At 39.9% G+C, this 18,790-nt stretch overlaps 1 protein-coding gene across 1 annotated transcript in view; it reads left to right on the top strand.

Annotated features, from left to right (window-relative positions):
* itfg1 (integrin alpha FG-GAP repeat containing 1) overlaps window positions 1–18,790 on the top strand; it is a 157,996-nt gene that overhangs the window by 44,817 nt on the left and 94,389 nt on the right. The window contains exons 9-10 of the mRNA XM_052028085.1: window positions 6,930–7,024; window positions 16,179–16,348. Of these exons, the coding sequence (XP_051884045.1) occupies window positions 6,930–7,024; window positions 16,179–16,348 (265 nt within the window). The remainder of the gene's footprint in view (window positions 1–6,929; window positions 7,025–16,178; window positions 16,349–18,790) is intronic.

Raw genomic sequence — 18,790 nt, 5'->3', positions numbered from 1 at the left:
TTGCAGGACCTCCTCCTCCCTATCCACATCATTGGTCCCTACATGGACCACAATATCTGGCTGCTCACCCTCCTTCCTGAGAATATCAATAACTTGATCCGAGATATCGCAGACCCTGGCGCCAGGGAGGCAACAGACCATTTAGGATTCTTAATCTCTCCCCCTATCAAATCCCCTATCACTACTGCTCTCTTTTCCTTCCTTCCTTTCTGAGAAAAGGGTCCAGTCTCAGTGCCAGAGATGCAACCACTACAACTTGTCCCTGGTAGGTCATCCCCACCAGCAGTATCCAAAACGATATACTTACTGTTGGTGGGAATAGCCACAGGGGTGCTCTGCTCTTTCTGTCTATACCCCTTCCCTCTTGATATTCACCCAGCTACTTGCCTCATGACTTTTAGGGGTGACTATCTCCCTGAAACTCCTGTCTATTTCTGCCTCTGCCTCACAAATGCTCCAAAGTTCATCCAGCTCCAGTTCCCTAACTCTTTGTCAGTAGCTGCAGCTGGATGCACCTTTTATAGGTGTAGTCATCAGGGACAAGTGTGCCATCCTTGACTTCCTACATACTGCATACAGAGCACTCAACTGCCCTAACTGCTGCCTCCATTACCTATTCCTCTGTGAATTAAATTAATTAAAGGCACTTACCCAGCCTTACCACTCTGGGAGCAAACTCACCAAAGCCCCTCAACTCAAAGCTTCACTCCTACCCTAAGCTACTCCTCACCAGCTGCTCCTCTTCCATTAACCCTCCTTATATTTGTCCCTGCCAATTACCTCAAGTACACACACCCTCTAATCAAGCACGCAACACTCTGTTTAACCCTTCAGTTGCCCTCCACTTATTAAGCTTTTTAAATACGCTCACCGGACCTGAAAGGGAACTGCTGCTCCAATGGCTCCCAGGCTGCTTCTGTAAAAGCTGTTTAATTTTACACTAAGATGTAATGTGATATTGTATAATGTTAGTGCAATAAAAAATTATTCTGAAGCAACTGAAAAAATAATCAAGTAGGTTTGCAATTTAAGTACTGCCTCCAAGTTTATTACATATTTTGCATTGGAGAAATTAGGGTCATTCATTTGATTTATTTTGAAAGTATGTCCAATGCTGTTTGAGATGTTGAGGGAGCATACCGAAAATCGGTGAGTGAATGTAATTCACTGTTTCAGAATCCGCCTATCATTTTCTGTGTCCTTGGTGTTAGTTTGGCTGTTCTAAAGTCCTCTTTCATTCTTGGGCAAGAAGACCAATATTATGTAGAATGGATTATGTGATTAGAGAAACAAAGGACTGCAGATGCTGGAATCTAGATGAAAAACATGATGATGCTGGAGGAACTCAGCAGGCCAGGCAGCATCCGTGGAGCAAAGCAGGCTGTCAATGTTTCTGGTCAGGACCCTTCTTCAGGACTATGTGATTAGTCTGAGACTGTGCGCACTTTTTGGTCCCATTTCAGCTGCTTTAGCTGCTAAGGTCGAAAATAAAACTTGTGCTGTTACTTTTTGGATCCAGGAGAAGATTTCAGCCTTAGAGTTTTCCCACAAATTTCTTGTAGTGAGAGTATGATGGAGGACTAGGGGGGAATAAGAAAACACAAAGGATTTGCAGATACATGCAACTGCTAGAAGAGGTTAAAAAAGGTGGGATTGTGGCAAGCCTTGTTCCACATGAAATGGTGTGGATTTCTTAAGTCCAGTTATGCATTGAACAGCACATTTAATGGTTCTTCTTTACAATGAAGTTATACTGCTTTCTGCTGTAGTGATTGAATCCATCACTATATCGCACATTTCATTGCTTAAAACTCTGAAAGGAACTCTACATTCCAAAATGTGACATAAGGAACATTAGGCAATTTATGGTGCATGCCTCTTTCGGGCAGATTATGCTGTGCTCTTTGACAGAGCAAACAAGTTATCCCTGAGCCAGATTGTTGACACATTGTTGATTGTTGCCCTGAAGAAGGGTCCTGATCCAAAACGTTGACCACTTGCTTTTCTCCACAGATGCTGTCTGGCCTGCTGAGTTTCTCCAGCATCATAGTGTTTTTCATTATTGACACAGTCATCCACAATGTTGTCACAGGTGCCAAATGTTTGCAAGTGAATTGAGGGATACTGTATATAGCTATGGACCAGTAATTGCTCATTTGGGAGATCTAGCAAAGAACTGAGTAAAGAAGTTGCTAAGATTAGCGTGTTTTATGGGAAGGTCAGAAAGAGAAGCGGATGGGGCAATTGAATTGCTACACTACTTGTGCAGATCTGCCTTGGTGTGCACTTCAGGGAATCTGGGCTCTTGAAGCCAGAAGGGGAGGAAGACTAAGTTTTTGACTTTGCTAATATTGTCAGACTACATCCATACAACCTTGCTGCCCTATTGTCAGTACCCATATCATAAGTAAAAATGCAGCTGTTATTTGGCAACCAGTCCATGATGCAAGCTGTGCCTAGCTTTTCAACAAATATTGTTGGACTTCACCAGTCATCAATCCACACTAGACTTATAACACACCGTGGACTCACAGGCTGGTTCTTGGCAACAAAGAGAAACAAATTGCTGAACAAATTGTTTATGATACCTGCCAGGAACCCACAGACAGATATAAAAAAACATGATGCAATGGGAGATTACAAGCACCACATGCCACAGGTTAAATGATCAGACCTCGAAGTCAGACTTGGAATTGACTTTTAATGTAAACAGTTATTTAAATTTTTGTTTCTTAGCTAATTTATCCAGAAGGATATTCTACCAAAGGGTTCATTTTTCATTAATTTACAAATTGCATACCAATTTCCTGAAAGCAAAATACTGCAAGTCGTGGAAATCTGAAATAAAAACAAAAAATGCTGGAATACTCAGCATTTCTGGTTGCTTGAAATATGTATGACAAAGAGAACTGCATTCACATACAAGAATGCTAAACTAAATCTTTCAAGCAATGCAGACCCAAAAAGCCACACTCAGAATTATTTTTGGAAGTTTATGTAAATATTCTGCAATCCAAAGTGTGGATTCTGTTCTGGTAATAGATGTGGAATTGTTAACCTGCTGTGAAACAGCAAGATGCTGATGAAGACATGTGACTACTTCTTTTATGTTTTGCTGAAGTAGAGATTCTGCTAAGAAAACTCACACTTAGATACAAAAAGGAGTACAGATTCAACATTAAATGTGCTTTGTTGCTAGTTGGTGAGCTTTCTGCTCCACTTGCTTATTTAGGCCATTTAAGCATGACATTTTTTTGTGCTAATTATTGGTCCCACTAAGCCAGTCTCTGTTCATCTGCAAATGCTTGTCCCCAGGGCTTTATTTGCATTTAATTAGGAAACCTAATTTCCTGGGAACAGACTTGGCACAACAACTGCATACTGAATTGTTTACCCGTAATTCTAGACAGTGAATAGCTTTGGAACTCCGGTGACCTGAATGACCAAGTCAGCACAGAAGCTCATCTGAAAAATGAACAGTAATGACTTCACAGAAAATCAGTAGTTCCCCTGTAAACCGAATAGGGCATCAGTTCTTGTTATTGAGAATAATCTAAAATTTTCAGATCATTTGCTCAGACTGAAGTTATTGTAGACTACAGTCATAGTAATGAGCATATAACAGACCTTTGTGGTCTTCATTAGTGACTATGGAGACATTCAGTTAAACTCAAGTATGTTTATTTTGATCAGGCTTACCTCTAACTAAATTCGGTTCAGTTTAAGTGTGTGATATCGCCTAAGGCTAACTCAGTACAGCAAAATAACAACTTAATCTATTGTTATGGTGTATATAAAAATCATCTTTTTAAAATCATTTGCAGAATTTATTGATCATTCCTAACTGCCTTTAGAACATGGTGATGAGCCACCTTCTTGAACAGCCACAGTCCTAATGAAGGTCCTCCCACAACACTGCTGGGAAGAGAGTTCCAGAATTTAGAACCAATGATAATGAAGGAGGAACAATATATTTCCATGTCAGGATGATGAGCGACTTGGAAAAGAGCAGGCAGGTAGTGGTGTTCCCATACACCTGCTGCCCTTGTCTTTGGTGGTAGAGATTGTGGAATTTGGAGGTTCTATCATTGTAGCCTAGCCAAGTAACTGTAGTGCATTTTGTAGATATCATTGCCACAAAGGAAATAAGTGTTTAGGGTGGTGGATGGGGTACCAATGAAATGGGGGATTACTTTTCCCCAGATGACGTTGAGCTTAGAATGTTGGGGCTGCACCCATACAGGAAAACTAAGAGTACTCAATCACACTATTGACTTGTGCCTTCTAGATGGCAGAGAAACTTTGAGATGTCAGAAAGTGGCTCACTTACAGCAGGATATTTAACCTTTGATCTGTTCTTATAGCTATGATATTTTATGTGACTGGTCCAGTTGAGTCGATCATGATCCTCAGGATGCTGAGGGTGTAAGACTCGGTGATGGTACTGTCATTAATATCAAGGTTACGTAGCTGGACTCTTGTTGGACATAGTCATCATCTAGCGCTTGTGTAGTGTGGATATTACTTGTCACTTATCACCCCATGATTTAATGTTGACTAGCTTTTGCTGTAGGCAGATGTTGAATAGGCATGGTCTGCTTCAATTGCAGAACAGCTGCAAATAAAATTGAATATTGTAAAATAGCGGGCGAATGCCCTACTTCTGACCTTATGATGGAAGGGAGGTCATCGATGAAGCAGCTGACATTGGTTAGGTCTAGGACATTACCCTAAGTTGCTTCTGCAGTAATGCCGAGGGTGATCTCCAACAACCATCTTCATTTGTGCAAAGTTTCAGCCAGCCATTGGAGAGTTTTCTCCTTGATGCACTTAACTAGCACTCCTTAATGCCACATTCAGACAAATGCTACTTTGAGCAACTCACATCTTGCCTCTGAAATTCAACTCTTTGGTCTGCATTTGTACTAAGGTTGTAATGAGGACGAGAGCAGAATGATTCTTGCAAAAACTGAAACTGGGCATTCCCCACTGAGACCCAACCCAAAGTTTCAGATTTTTATTTTACATGATGTTTTCAGATAGAGATTATTTTTTAAGTAGATAGATAGGAATGGAACCAAGAAAAGCATGATTCGCCCACTTGGGTGATAATGAATAGGTGTTCAAGACAAATGGTCATAGAATCGCACAGTGTGGAAACATGCCTTCAGTCCACCAAGTCCACACTGACCACTATGTACCCATCTACACTAATATCATTTTATTCTCCCCATATCCCCATCGACTATTCTACCACTTGCCCTCACAGTAGCCAATCGACCCATCATCTTTACTGATATGGGAGAAAACCCAGGCAGTCATGAGGAAAAAGTACAAATTCCAAACATGCAGCATTGGAGGTTAGGATTGAAGACGAATTGCTGGAGCTGTGAGGCAGCAGCTCTACTCACTGTGCCTCTGTGCTCCCTCAACCTTGAGTGCTCAACCAAAACACAGATTGCCGATAGGTTCAAGAAATTACCTTTGTTACATTCATAAAGAATGTCAAATCTGTCTTTGCATGTCATTTGGATACTAAGGCAGGGATAATGGGAGAACTTCAGATTTGGAATTCTGGGAAAGATAGACATGGATGTTGTAGATGATAGCATATTAAGGAAGCAACAAACGGTCTGCTGGAGGAACTCAGCGGGTCGAGCAGCATTGTGGAGAGGGAAGGAATTGTTAACGTTTTGAGTTGAAACCCTGCATCATGATTCCTCACTCCCCACTGATGACCCCTTCTCATGTCACCAACACTGTCCTTCCTCTTTGACACCCCCTTCAGGCCTTTTACCCAGTCTTGAATTTTCTATCTCCAATTGCTCAACTTCTCCACTCCCCTCACCCACCCTAACCTCACCCCCTCTGAACACACAGCACTCTATTCACTTTGCACCAATCCCAACCTAGTCATCACCCTCTGACTTCCTCTAGCAGATTCCAGCATCTGCAGTCTCTCGTGTTAGCCTGTTAAAGGAACTTGGAGAGGGAATTGAGGATGGAGGGGGGCAGTAATTTGCAGGGATGGAAGTATCAACACATTTTAAACAGTTTTAGTTCCCCCATGTTTCTTTAGTCCTTTCTATTCAGTGAAACAGCTTCTCACTGTTAGTAGATGCTTGGTTCACCTCCATCTCTATTACATCTATTATGTCTTCTGGAGTGAAGGTAGATACAAAATATTTGTTAAATGTCTGAGACATTTCTTTATTCTGCAGTGTATTCTCTCCTGTTGCCAACCCTATATCACCTACCTTTTGGCTTTTCTTTTTAAAGTGTTCTTCTCCATCAATTTTTTTTTATCACTATTGCTGCTACTTCAAAATCTTCTAATCCTTAGGCTTACTAGTCTTTTTAATACTCTTCTTGGCAGCATTATAAGATTCTTCTTTTAATCTAATGCCATATATAATTACTTAGTAAGCCATGGTAGGATCAATTTTGTAGAGTTTTAATTTTTAAATCTCCATGCCATTTGCATCACAATATCTACACTCTCCGCCATACATGAAAGTCATATAATCTCATGAAAGAGGTTAAAAAACAGATAGGTTAAGGGGAAAAACACCTGGAAAAATTTCTCTCCAATCCTATTATAAGATTTCAACTAGTCTACTACAGTAAATACCTTGGTTTTTTGGAGATTAAGTCCACCTTCCCAGAAGCAGTTGCAGTTCACTTTAGAAAGAACTCAGTGAACCGGTATCTGCCGCACAACCCAACAACCTTTTTCAGAGGTCCCTTATTCCCTCTTTGAAATAAACTAAGCTAGTTCTGGCACTGTATAACTCAAGATTGATATTTTGTATTTATTATGCTGTATCATTATGACTACATTCCTTCTTGTATAATTAATGTATAATTTATTTTCATAACAATTATTTTCAATCACTTCAATAAGTTGAAGATTTATTTCTCTCTCTCAGATGGAGATGGACAGCAGGAACATTTACTGCCTGTGTGCATAGATGAGAACTGCCATGAAAGTGCCATTTATCGGACTGTGCCAGGCTCTGAACGGGTATGGTCCAGTACATTTATGACTGACGTTAATTTTAAACTGTAGTACTATATTTTGGCATTACAGTGTAGATAGATTCTTAAACTGTGTTTAGGATTGTCTCAACAATGGCCCAATGGATTAACATGTAGATTAGAGTAATAACGGAACAAAAAAACAGAAAGCTGGCAGAATTAAATGGGTTAAGCAGCATCTATGGAGAAAAAAGGTGCATGTTGATGTAATTGGTCACAATTTAAAAATAAGCCTTCATTGAAAATCAGCAATGTTTAAAGAAAACACTCCTATTACTGTGCAAATCAGAAGGTGGTGGTAGAATCTCTCAACAAAGCTGTTCTGGAACAAAATAAGGATGTACATTTTCATACAAAGGGTTGCAAAATCTGTAATTCCCGACCCCAAAAGGCTGTATATGCCAGGACAAATGGAGCTTTCAAGACTGAAATAAATATACATTTGTTAGATGACAGAACCTTTCCTTTATATAGCACTAATATTGCAAATTGCCAAACTGCTACACAGTATTATCAAAGAAAATATGACAAAAAAAGCACAAAATGAGACATCTGAGCAGTGACCAAAAGTTTGATCAAAAAGTTGGCTATTGAGAAACAGGTCAGGCAGCATTTGTGGAATGAGAAACCGTTAACCTTTTGTGTTGAAGGCCCTTCGTCAGAACTGTGGGGGGGGGGGGGGAGGGGAGGGGATAAAACAAGAGGATGTGGGATGGATAGGATAAAAGGGAATTTCTGTGATTATGGTGAAGTCAGCCCATATGGGTTAATGAGGACATTTAGATGGTCATTATGTTTCTTTGTGTTGTTTATAGCAACGTTGTAAGACATGCCCAGTAGATCAGGTTGTACTAAGGAGAGAGAAAAACTGAGCCAGTATCACAGATGGATGACTAACAGCTGAAATAGCTAGTTTGGTTACAGACGGAGAAAAGCTGTTAACTAAAGTTGGAGAATTTGATAGAGTCTGGAAAGCTGCAACAAGTCCAGACAAAAGCTGAGGTGTTGTCTGTATTCTCTGTTGTTACTTTCATTACCAATTTGGAAATTTATCTCTTAAACAACTTCCTGATAGTATTTTTTAGTCCAAAATTTACTTTCTGATGGTTCTCTCCCTGCAGCAGAAGGAGGTGTGATGGGCCCAGTTTTGCTTTACTACATCTATAACAAAGTTTATATGTTCACTTCAATGTCTCCTTGAGAGATGGCAAAAGGCTGAATAACGGCGATGGCAACTAGTAATATTGGTTTGGCACTTGAAAATGAAGAGACAAGGTTTTGATTACAAATTCTACAGAATCTTTTAACTGACTCCTTGTTTAAGCCATTATTTTGCAACCTTTCTTTGATTTGCTTTTTTCAAAAAATAAATTTGGAATCTGCACTTTGCAGATCTTTAACTGAGAGGAATCTACCAGAGATATTCATACTCATTTTCGACAGGCTGGCCTAAGTTAGCCATGTTCTGCTATGTTCCTTTATGTACCAGCTGCACCACACATGATAATGACTACAAAAGAAAGGTAATTTGTTAGCAGTCTAGTTCTGCTGTGTCGTCTTGTAATGTCGCAGACACACCACAAATGAAAATGACTACAAAAGAAAGGTAATTTAACAACAACCCAGTTCTTTGTCCCCTTGTAATGTAGCAGATCCAACACTAATGGCAAAGTCTACAAGAGAATGGTAAATAGAAAACATGGCAGTGTTATATCTGAATTAGAAAATTATATTATTTCATTTGTTCTCTCTCAAGCAGCATTGCTAAGGAGATGGAAGGAGTACTCCTACTTCTTGCTCCAGATCTAAGCAGTTTTGAAAAGTAACCTGTTGTCAGTAGTATCCGGTGAATTATTTTAAGGCAACATGTTAGGTTGCACGTAACCCAAGAGACGCCTGGTTTATTAAATTGCAACAAATTAATCTAAAGCAGTCATTAGAAACCTTACTAAAATTTCCATAAAGCTGTATACCAGCTTAAGGCTCATGGCTTAACAATGTGATGTGGGCTTTGGCATGTTTTTAATGCTTTTTGGGGATGTGTTCAAGTTCAAGTTTATTGTCTTAGGCATACATACACAATGTATAATTAGCTTTTTGCAGCAGCATTACAAACATGACAGACAAAAGTTAACGTGAATTTAAATTAACATAATGAGGTTCGTTCCCTAATGTGGACCAGCATGTCCAAGATCATCTTTAAGGCAAACATTATATTACCTACTTTGTAATTCTAATAAGTATTAGAATGCTGAAGCTACAGTGCTGTTTTATAGACCGATCTATAAATATTTTGCAATGGTCTGGATTCCATTGTCACCAGAATAGCAATGGTACTCACTGCTAACCTCACACAAAAGGCTTGCTACAAAGATCTGGCAATCTCTGTAGCATGAACTTCCAGTGCTGGTTCTTGTCAGGCATCTATTCATTTGGATCCCTGGCATCCAGCAACTGTTGATGTTGTGAACATGACAACCAATTCTATTAAAGAACTGCAATAAAGCATTTTTTGAACTAATATTATAAAATATTTTACAGAGCAGTTAAAAAAAGATTGGAATGAACGTGATTAAGATTGAAAATGAAATATCATAAATTCTTTACAAAATTATTTTAAAATTTATTATAATTGGAAATATTTATGTGAACAAATTATAATTGTATAAAATAATATATACTAAAAGGTTACCCTAGACCCAAAGAATCTATTAAGCAAAAATTATGTCTCTGTATGCCATTAAAATCTCATTCAGAGCTCATGCAACAAAGCACAACATTTTCAGCATATTTTACTTTGTAAATACCTGATATTCAAGTTAAGTTGATTTTTCCTGAAATTGTTGGGGGCAGCAAAGAGTGTAGCATGTGAAGGTGGTATGGGGTTATCTTCCTGATCTCCTTGTAGTCGGAGGAGAACAAAACTGTCATGGCAAAGAATACAGCTGTAGAAAACAACAGGGCAAGGATCTTGTAATGGATTATTTTGTGTTGTGACAAGAAGCCTACAGAATCTGTTCAAGCAGGAAAATGCTGATAGATGGCCAGCATGGCAGCGTAGCAGTTAGCGCTATGCTATTACAGCGCCAGCGATTGGGGTTCGATTCCTGTCGCTGTCTGTAAGGAGTTTGTACGTTCTCCCGTGTCTGCATGGGTTTCCTCCGGGTGCTCCGGTTTCCTCCCACATTACAAAGACGCATGGGTAGGTTAATTTGGGTTTAAAATGGACGGTGCGGACTCATTGGGCCGGAAGGGCCTGTTACCACGCTGTAAATAAAATTTAAAATTTAAAAGAAAATTTAAAAAATGAAAGACCATTTCAAATTCACAAGGAAGCTGTAGACTGATAAACCTTGGCATAGCTGACTTATCTAAGGACAAACGGTTCACGTGTGGCCCTATGTGACATGATAACGAGGAGGAGACATGTTGTTGGTGGCCAGAGAACAAAGAGGGCGTGAACTCTAGCTAATCAGGAGCAGATCGTGCAGCTAATCAGCGTACAATGGCAATAAATGATGGGATGCTTGGATTTTGCAATTGGAAGATGAGCCAGCCTAAAAAGTCAGATTTAAGACAATACATTTGGCCTGGAATGACTACCGATCTATGTGTAGAGGAGTTTCAGTGATGTGCAACAGTGGTGATTCTATATGTAAAAATAATAGTTACTGTTCACGGGATATTAGTCATTCAAATTATGGTAAACTGCAAAGTTGAACTACTGCAAGGGATAAAAGTGTTGTAAAGACTGTTCCTACTGAATAACTGACAGCAACTTTAGGAGTTCTGCTTTAAACTTCACGTATGCAGAAATCCCAAAACGATTCTCATTTACATGGCTCAAGGGTGGTTTCATCATCACTGCAACTGCAAAATATAGACCAATATTCCATTATGGCAAAGATTTGAACTGTTTCATCTGGTCTTATCTGTGTTAGCAAGAAATCCTGAGCAGAAGGACAAGATCAGAAGAAAAGTGTAATCCCTAAATGATTTGATTTAATTATCACAAACCTATAGCAAATTACTTTCTTTTCTGCTTGTGACAGAATCAAGAACGAGAGTTTCTGGGGTAGATAGAATTGCATCATGTGTGGATTTGCAATTGAAGTGGAATTTCCATTCCCTGATTATTGAGTTGCATGCTTTGATCTGCTGTCCATTGCAACCTATGTGTGATTGCTTCCCGTATCTCTACCAGACATTACGATCTAATTTGTTGGCTTCAATTTGGAAGTCCATGTCATAATAAACAATATTTTGCAGATGCTGAAAATCAGATTAAAAACATAAAATGTTGGAAATACTCAGAATATCAGGCAGCATATGTGGAGAGATAAAGAACCTTTCATCAGGAGAGGGAAAAGTTAGAAATGAAGCAAGTTTAAAATTGCCAAGAGAACACAAGAGAATATCTATGGTTGGGTAATTGGGCAATTGGTTAGTCAGAAATTCTCCAATGTTGGAGAATTATCTAGGTAAAACAGCCCATAATTGCAAAGTTTTGATACCTGGTTACCTTGCAGGATTTTGTGCATATTTTTATTCAAGCTAATTTAAGAAAACTGATTTTTTTTTGCTGCCAAGTACTGGCACTTTCAGCATTGTATAACTTTTATTGATAACTGGTTAAATACAAGCAAATACTTAAGTGAAATTTAAAGTAGTGATATATAATTTCTTTAACTAAATGTGATTCTGTACAGACCTCCAATACAGAATTTAGCAGCAGAGCACTGTGTCATTATTTTGTAAGTGCATAGTAGAAAGGTAAAATAAAAACAGAAAATGTCAAAAATACTCAGCTGGCAGACACCACCTGTGGGAAAAGAAACAGAGCTAATGTTTCAGGTTGAAGACCCTTTGTCAGGACTAGAAAGGAGATGAGAAGCTTGCAAGGCTACAGATTAGATGGGGGAGTGAAGTTTTCTGATAGGGTAAAACCAGAATGACCATTGGGGATAAGCTGTAAACAAAGTTATTTGGCCAATGAGTGAATGGGAGCAGTTGGAGCATGAGAACATGGACAAAAAAACATAGACGTAAGAATGTAGAAGTTGCGAAATTCAGAACAGGAAGACATACCCAGCAGGTGAAAGAAAAGGAGGAAAAAATAACAAATGAGCTGAGCCAATATCAAGAATGGTCAACTGATACAGACAGAGAAATCAAGTTAACTGAAGTTGTAGAATTTTATTCATATTGAAGTCCAGAAGGTTACAACTTGCCAGACAGAAGATGAGGTGCTGTTCCTCAAGCTTGCATTGGGCCTCATTGTAAGAGTGCAAGAAGCCACAGAACAACAGATCCGAGTGGAAGTGGGATGGGGAATTGGAGTGGCAGGCAAAGGGAAGCTCAGGGTCACCCCTATGGACTGAATGCAGATGCTCGGCAAAGCAGTCAACCAATCAGGATTTGATTTCTCCACTGTTGAGAAGACCACATTGTGAACAGCAAATGTAGTACACTAGGTTGGAAGAAGTTTTAAGTGAACCGCTGCTTCAGCTGGAAAGATTTTGAGTCCCTGGGTGGTGGGAAGAGAAGAACGAAAGGACATGTTGCATCGCCTATGGTTGGAAGGGAAAGTAATGCAAGAAGGATGGTTGTTGGACATGGAAGAGTTGACCAGGGATTTAGAGTCATAGGGTACTACAGTACAGAAACAGGCCCTTCGGCCCATCTAGTCCATGTCGCCGGATCTTCTGCCTAGTCCCATCTACCTGCACCCGGACCATATCCCTCCAAGCCCCTCCCATCCATGTACCTATCCAAACTTCTCTTACATGTTACAATTGAACCCGCATCAACCACTTCTGCTGGCAGTTCGTTCTACACTCGCACCACCCTCTGAGTGAAGAAGTTTCCCCTCAGATTCCTGTTAAATATTTCACCTTTCACCCTAAACTTATATCCTCTAATTCTGGTCTCACCCAACCTGAGGGTAATATGCCTGTATACATTCACCCGATCTATACCCCTCATAATTTCATATACCTCTATAAGATAAGATATCTTTATAAGTCACATGTACATTGAAACACACTGTGAAATGCATCTTCTCACAGAGAGTGTTGTGGGGGCAGCCCACAAGTGTCGCTACACTTCTGGCGCCAACATAGCATGCCCACAACTTTCCTAACCTGTATGTCTTTGGAATGTGGGAGGAAACCAGAGCCCCCTGAGGAAACCCACGCAGACACAGGGAGAACGTACAAACTCCTCACAGACAGTAGGCGGAATTGAATCCAGGTTGCAGGCACTGTAATAGCGTTATGCTAACCGCTACACTACCATGTAGCGATCTCCACTCATTCCCCTGCACTCCAGGGAATAAAGTCCTAACCTATTCAATCTTTCCCTATAACTCCGGTCCTCAAGTCCCGGCAACATCCTTGTAAATTTTCTCTGCACTTTTTCAAGCTTATTGATATCTTTCCTGTAGGTTGGTGACCAGTACTGCACACAATACTCTAAATTTGGCCTCACCAACGTCTTGTACAACTTCAACATAACATCCCAACTCCTGTACTCAATGCCCTGATTTATGAGGCCAATGTGCCAAAAGCTCTCTTTACGACCCTATCTACCTATGATGTCACTTTCAAGGAATCATGGATCTGTATTCCCAAGTCCCTTTGTTCTACCACACACCTCAGAGCCCTACCATTCACTGTGTAAGTCCTAACCTGGTTTGTCTTCCTGAAGTGCAACACCTCACACTTGTCTGCATTAAGTTCCATCTGCCATTTTTCAGCCCATTTACCTAGCTGGTTAAGATCACGCTGCAAGCTTTGATAGCTTTACGCCCCCAATCTTGGTGTCATCTGCACATTTGCTGATCCAGTTTATCACATTATCATCTAAATCATTAATATAGATGATAAACAGCAATGGGCCCAGCACCGATCCCTGTGGCACACCACTAGACATAGGTCTCCAGTCAGAGAGACAACCACCTACTATCAATCTCTGGCTTCTCCTGCTAAGCCACTGTTGAATCCAATTGAATACTTCATCCTGAATGCCAAGCAACCTCATGTCCTCTTTTTGCCCTCCTGATTCCTCTCTTAAATGTTCTTTTGCATTTCTTGTACTCCTCAAGTGCCTCATTTGATCCTAACTGCATATACCTGATGTGTGCTACCTTCTTTATCTTTACCAGGGCCTCAATATCCCTCAATAACCAAGCTACCCTAAACCTGCTAGCCGTGCCTTTTATTCTAACAGGAAAATACAGGTTCTGTACTCTCAATATTTCACTTTTCAAAGCATCCCACTTACCAAGCATCTCTTTGCCAGAAAACAGCCTATCCCAATCTATGCCTGCCAGATCCCTTCTGATGCCATCAAAATTGGCCTTACTCCAATTTAGAATCTCAACCCGAGGACCAGTCCTGTCCTTCTCCATGATTATCTTGAAACTATTGGAATTATGATCACTAGATCCAAAGTGTTCCCCTAATCACTAGATCCAAAGTGTTCCCCTAATCACTAGATCCAAAGTGTTCCCCTACACACACTTCTGTCACCTGCCCTGTCTCATTCCCTAAGAATAGATCCAGTATCACGCTCTCTCTAGTTGGGACCTCTACATGTTGATTAAGGAAACTTTCCTGAACACATTTGACAAACTCTATCCCATCCAATCCCTTTACAGTATGGGAGTCCCAGTCAATATGTGGAAAGTTAAAATTACCTACTAACACAACCTCGTATTTCTTGCAACTGTCTGCTATCTCTCTACAAATTTGTTCCTCTAAATCCTGCTGACCATTGGGAGGTCTGTATTATAGTTTCATTAACATGGTCATCCCTTTCTTATTCCTCAGTTCCACCCATATTGCCTCAGTAGATGAGCCCTCCAGTATGTCCTCTCTGAGCACTGCTGTGACATTTTCCCTGATGAGTAATGCCACCCGTCCCCCTTTAATACCTCCCTCTCTATCACAGCTAAAACATAATGCCGAAATATTGAGCTGCCAGTCCTATCCCTTCTGCAACCAAGTCTCACTAATGGCTAAAACATAATAATTCCATGTGCCGATCCATGCTCTAAGTTCATCTGCCATACCTACAATACTCATTGCTTTGAAATAGATGCATCTCAGAACATTAGTCCCACTATGCTCATCAACCAGTCAATTTCTGTCTTTGCTTGTAGGCTTAACATCTACTTTCCCCTTGCTGCCCTGCCACTCTGGTTCCCACCGCCCCCCCCCCCCCCCCAACTCTAAATCCCCCTCCGAGCAGCACTAGCAAACTTTCCCTCAAGGATATTGGTCCCCCTCTGGTTCAGGTGCAAACTATCCCGTTAGTACAGGCCCCACCTGCCCTGCCCTGGAAGAGAGCCCAGTGGTCCAAAATCTGAAGCCCTCCCCCCTGCACTATCTCCTTAGCCACGTGTTAAACTGCATTATCTTCCTATTTCTTGCCTCACTAGCACGTGGCACGGGTAGCAGTCCCGAGATCACCACCCTGGAGGTCCTGTCTTTTAACTTAGCACCCAACTCCCTAAACTCACTTTGCAGGACCTCATCACCCTTCCTGCCTATGTCATTGGTGCTGACGTGGACCATGACTTCTGGCTGCTCACCCTCCCCCTTAAGAATGCTGCACAGGGAAGGAGAGGGGAAGATGCATCTGGTGGTGGTATCTCTTTCGAAGGCAGAAATTGTGGAGAATGGTCCACTGAATGCAGAGGCTGCTGGGTTGGAAAGTGAGGACCAGGGGAACCCTATCCTTGTTCTGTCCTGGAGGAAACAGTATGAGAGCACAGGCGTGGGAAATGGATGAGATGTGTTCAAGGGCTTTATTAACAATGGGAGAGGGAAAGTCATGGTTCAGGAAGAAGGAAGACATCTCAGAGGCATCCGTACAGAAAGTCTCATCATTGGATCAAATATGGTGGAGACGGGAACTGGGAGTATGGAGTAGAACCCTTACAGGAGGCACAGTGGGACAAAGAGTAGTCAGCGTAGCTGTGGGAGTTGGTAGACTTGTGTAGAGAGGTGTTTATGAATGAATTCCAACTGATGCATTGTGTGTGAGAAAGGGGATTAGAAATGTGATATGAAGGGTTAATTTATGTTTGGTCTTGATAGACTTTTCCTTAAAAAAATTATGTTTCACATTAACAGTGGATACCCATTTTATCAAACCTGAAGAATGGTGATACCCTTTGGGGATTTGCATCACGGGAGCCAACAGACCTGTTGCCTTTTCCATTTCCAATCTCAATTCATTTAGGGGACTATAATATGGATGGGTTCCCTGATGCATTGGCCATACTGAAGAACACTTCAGGAAGGTAGGCTAATTTTTTTTTCTTTTGAACAACCTTTCTAAGGGTGGTTGAAAAGCTCTGAATTATTCTCAAGTTAATTTAAAAGATGCAGTGCATGTACAAATATCATGCACATCATAAAATATTTATATTTCAGAAAATCAATGTGTAACGGAAAGATTGCTCTTAATAAATGTAGAAGGGAATTGCTTCAAAGTGACTTGATAAGTTTAACTCATTTTTAATATATGGCATTTCCAGATATTTATTTGCATGTTGTTGTCATTCTGTAATCATGTTTTTCTTTCTGTGCAAACAGAAAAACTCAGTAACCTCTCATGTGGCATACAAATTGCAAGAGTTACCATGGGTAAAGATAGATTTATCTTGACTTGTTACTGTTCTATCTCATATTTCCTTCACTTGTACTAAAAGAGGTTGGGGAGTTCAGAAGAATACAAATGTACAGTTTTTCATTGTAAATTTTAATAGCTGTGCTCTGATGCTTCAAAGCATATATTTACTAGGAGATCGTCCCCTGGAATGTTTTGATTAATGGTGTTTTCCAGCTTTTTGATTTGTCTTCTGATGTTAGGAATCTGATTTAGTTTCATTCTTTCGTGGGGTGGCAAAGTCATCCTTAATTTCCCTTGAACTAAATACCTTGCTGGGCCATTTCAAAAGTCAACCAGGCTGTCACATATAGATAAGAATGGAAAGGATGCTACGTTTCCTTCCCTGAAATGAACAAGATGGTCTTAATCAACAATTCTATAGTTTTATCATCATTATTGCTGATCCTAGTTTTGTGCCCCAGTTTCATGTTATCAGTTGAATTTAAATTCCCCAGTTGCGTTATGAGTTAAGGGTCTGCAATCGTTTATCCAGGTGGATGGAGACCCTGCTGATGTACAGACTGGTAAAAGTTTCATTCAATGTTGACTTAATTCATTAACCAGATCCGCAAATTTTGATTATCAGTATGAAATGATGATAGTTGGCAAGGATACAGAAGGCCCAAGTATCCAAATATTCTAAATTGAGATTCAATCCATCCCTGACTACAACAAAGATATTCAAGGGGTGGCACCATGGCTCATTAGGTAGTGCTGCTGCCTCACTGTTACTGAGTCCTGTCTTCGATCCTAACTTCCGTTTCTGTCTTTATGGAGTTTGCATAATCTCCTTGTAGCAACGTTAGTTTCCTTTGGGTGCTCAGTTTCCTCCCACATCCCAAAGGCAGGTTAATTGACTATTGTAAATTGCAACTTGTGTAGGAGAAGCAGGATAGAGTCAATGGGGTTGTGAGAGAATTGGTACAGAGAAATAAAGGGGGAATGGGATTATTGTGATTGCTCTGATAGCCAGCCAGCATAGGTCAGATGGGCTGAATAGTCTCCTTGTATGCCAGAAGGATGTATGTGAAGATATGAAATGTGAGGCAAGAGCATATACCATCTGCAAAGGAGAAGCTGATCTGGAAAAGACATTCCAAGATTTCCAATTATTTTAATTGAGATATTAAACCATTTGAAATAAGTAGGTTCATGCCTACCCTAATAAAAATGAACAAAATTACATCTTCCAAACAAATTCCAAACTAATCTGAATGTTAAGATATTGGTTAATGATTACATTAATGCTCTTTTAATTTAAAATCTCTAATTTGTGTAGTTTTCATTTAAATAATAAGGAATTTTTATAAGCCAATTTTAGTGTCATAAATTTTCTTGAATGCCTTAAAATTTGAGTTAATGTAAACTAATATCATATAGCATAGCAGTAAATTTTTGCTGAAATAAATCCTTTTAAAGCAATGTTCAAAAAAATAAAAGCTGATTGCTTTACATTATAACAATGAAATGTTTATTACCATGGTAACAGCTTATAATTGCTTCTACCTTTTAAAGCTGATGCAGACTATAATCCACATTTAATGCATGGAGCAGTTGTTCCAAACCATATTTTTCATGACTTAGTTTCTTATTTGGTAATTGTACCAGTATAATTAAAATGTCAGGGGCTGTTGTATATTGATTTTTTTAAGAAAATCACTGTCTGCTGTAAATTTTACAGCTAGAGTCTGAAATGAGAAAAAACAAAAAAAAACAAATTGCATGGTTTCCCAATGTCAATATGCATCCAATTAACTTCATTGATCAGAAGAGAGAAAATAGCTGCAGCAAGATCAAATGTAAGTCGACCCATACATTTCTTTCACTGTGGCAGCTTGAATAAGATGTGATGTATCTTGACCCAACACATCAGCAAACAACAAAACTATGCCAAATTCTTCCTTAATGACAATACCTTTTAATCTGGATCATGCGACTGACTCCAATTTAAACTGCCCTTTATTGCCGGTGTCACAACATCCAGAATACAACTGGTCATTATCAAGCAAAGGCACAAAGAACAGTGATAGGTGTAAATGGAGATTTTGCTGGAGATGTGTAAGTCTATATA

This window comes from Pristis pectinata, chromosome 13, assembly GCF_009764475.1.
Source record: "Pristis pectinata isolate sPriPec2 chromosome 13, sPriPec2.1.pri, whole genome shotgun sequence".
NCBI lineage: Eukaryota > Metazoa > Chordata > Chondrichthyes > Rhinopristiformes > Pristidae > Pristis > Pristis pectinata.
Note: the sequence above shows the minus strand (reverse complement) of the source record. Positions and strands in the feature narration are given on the sequence as shown.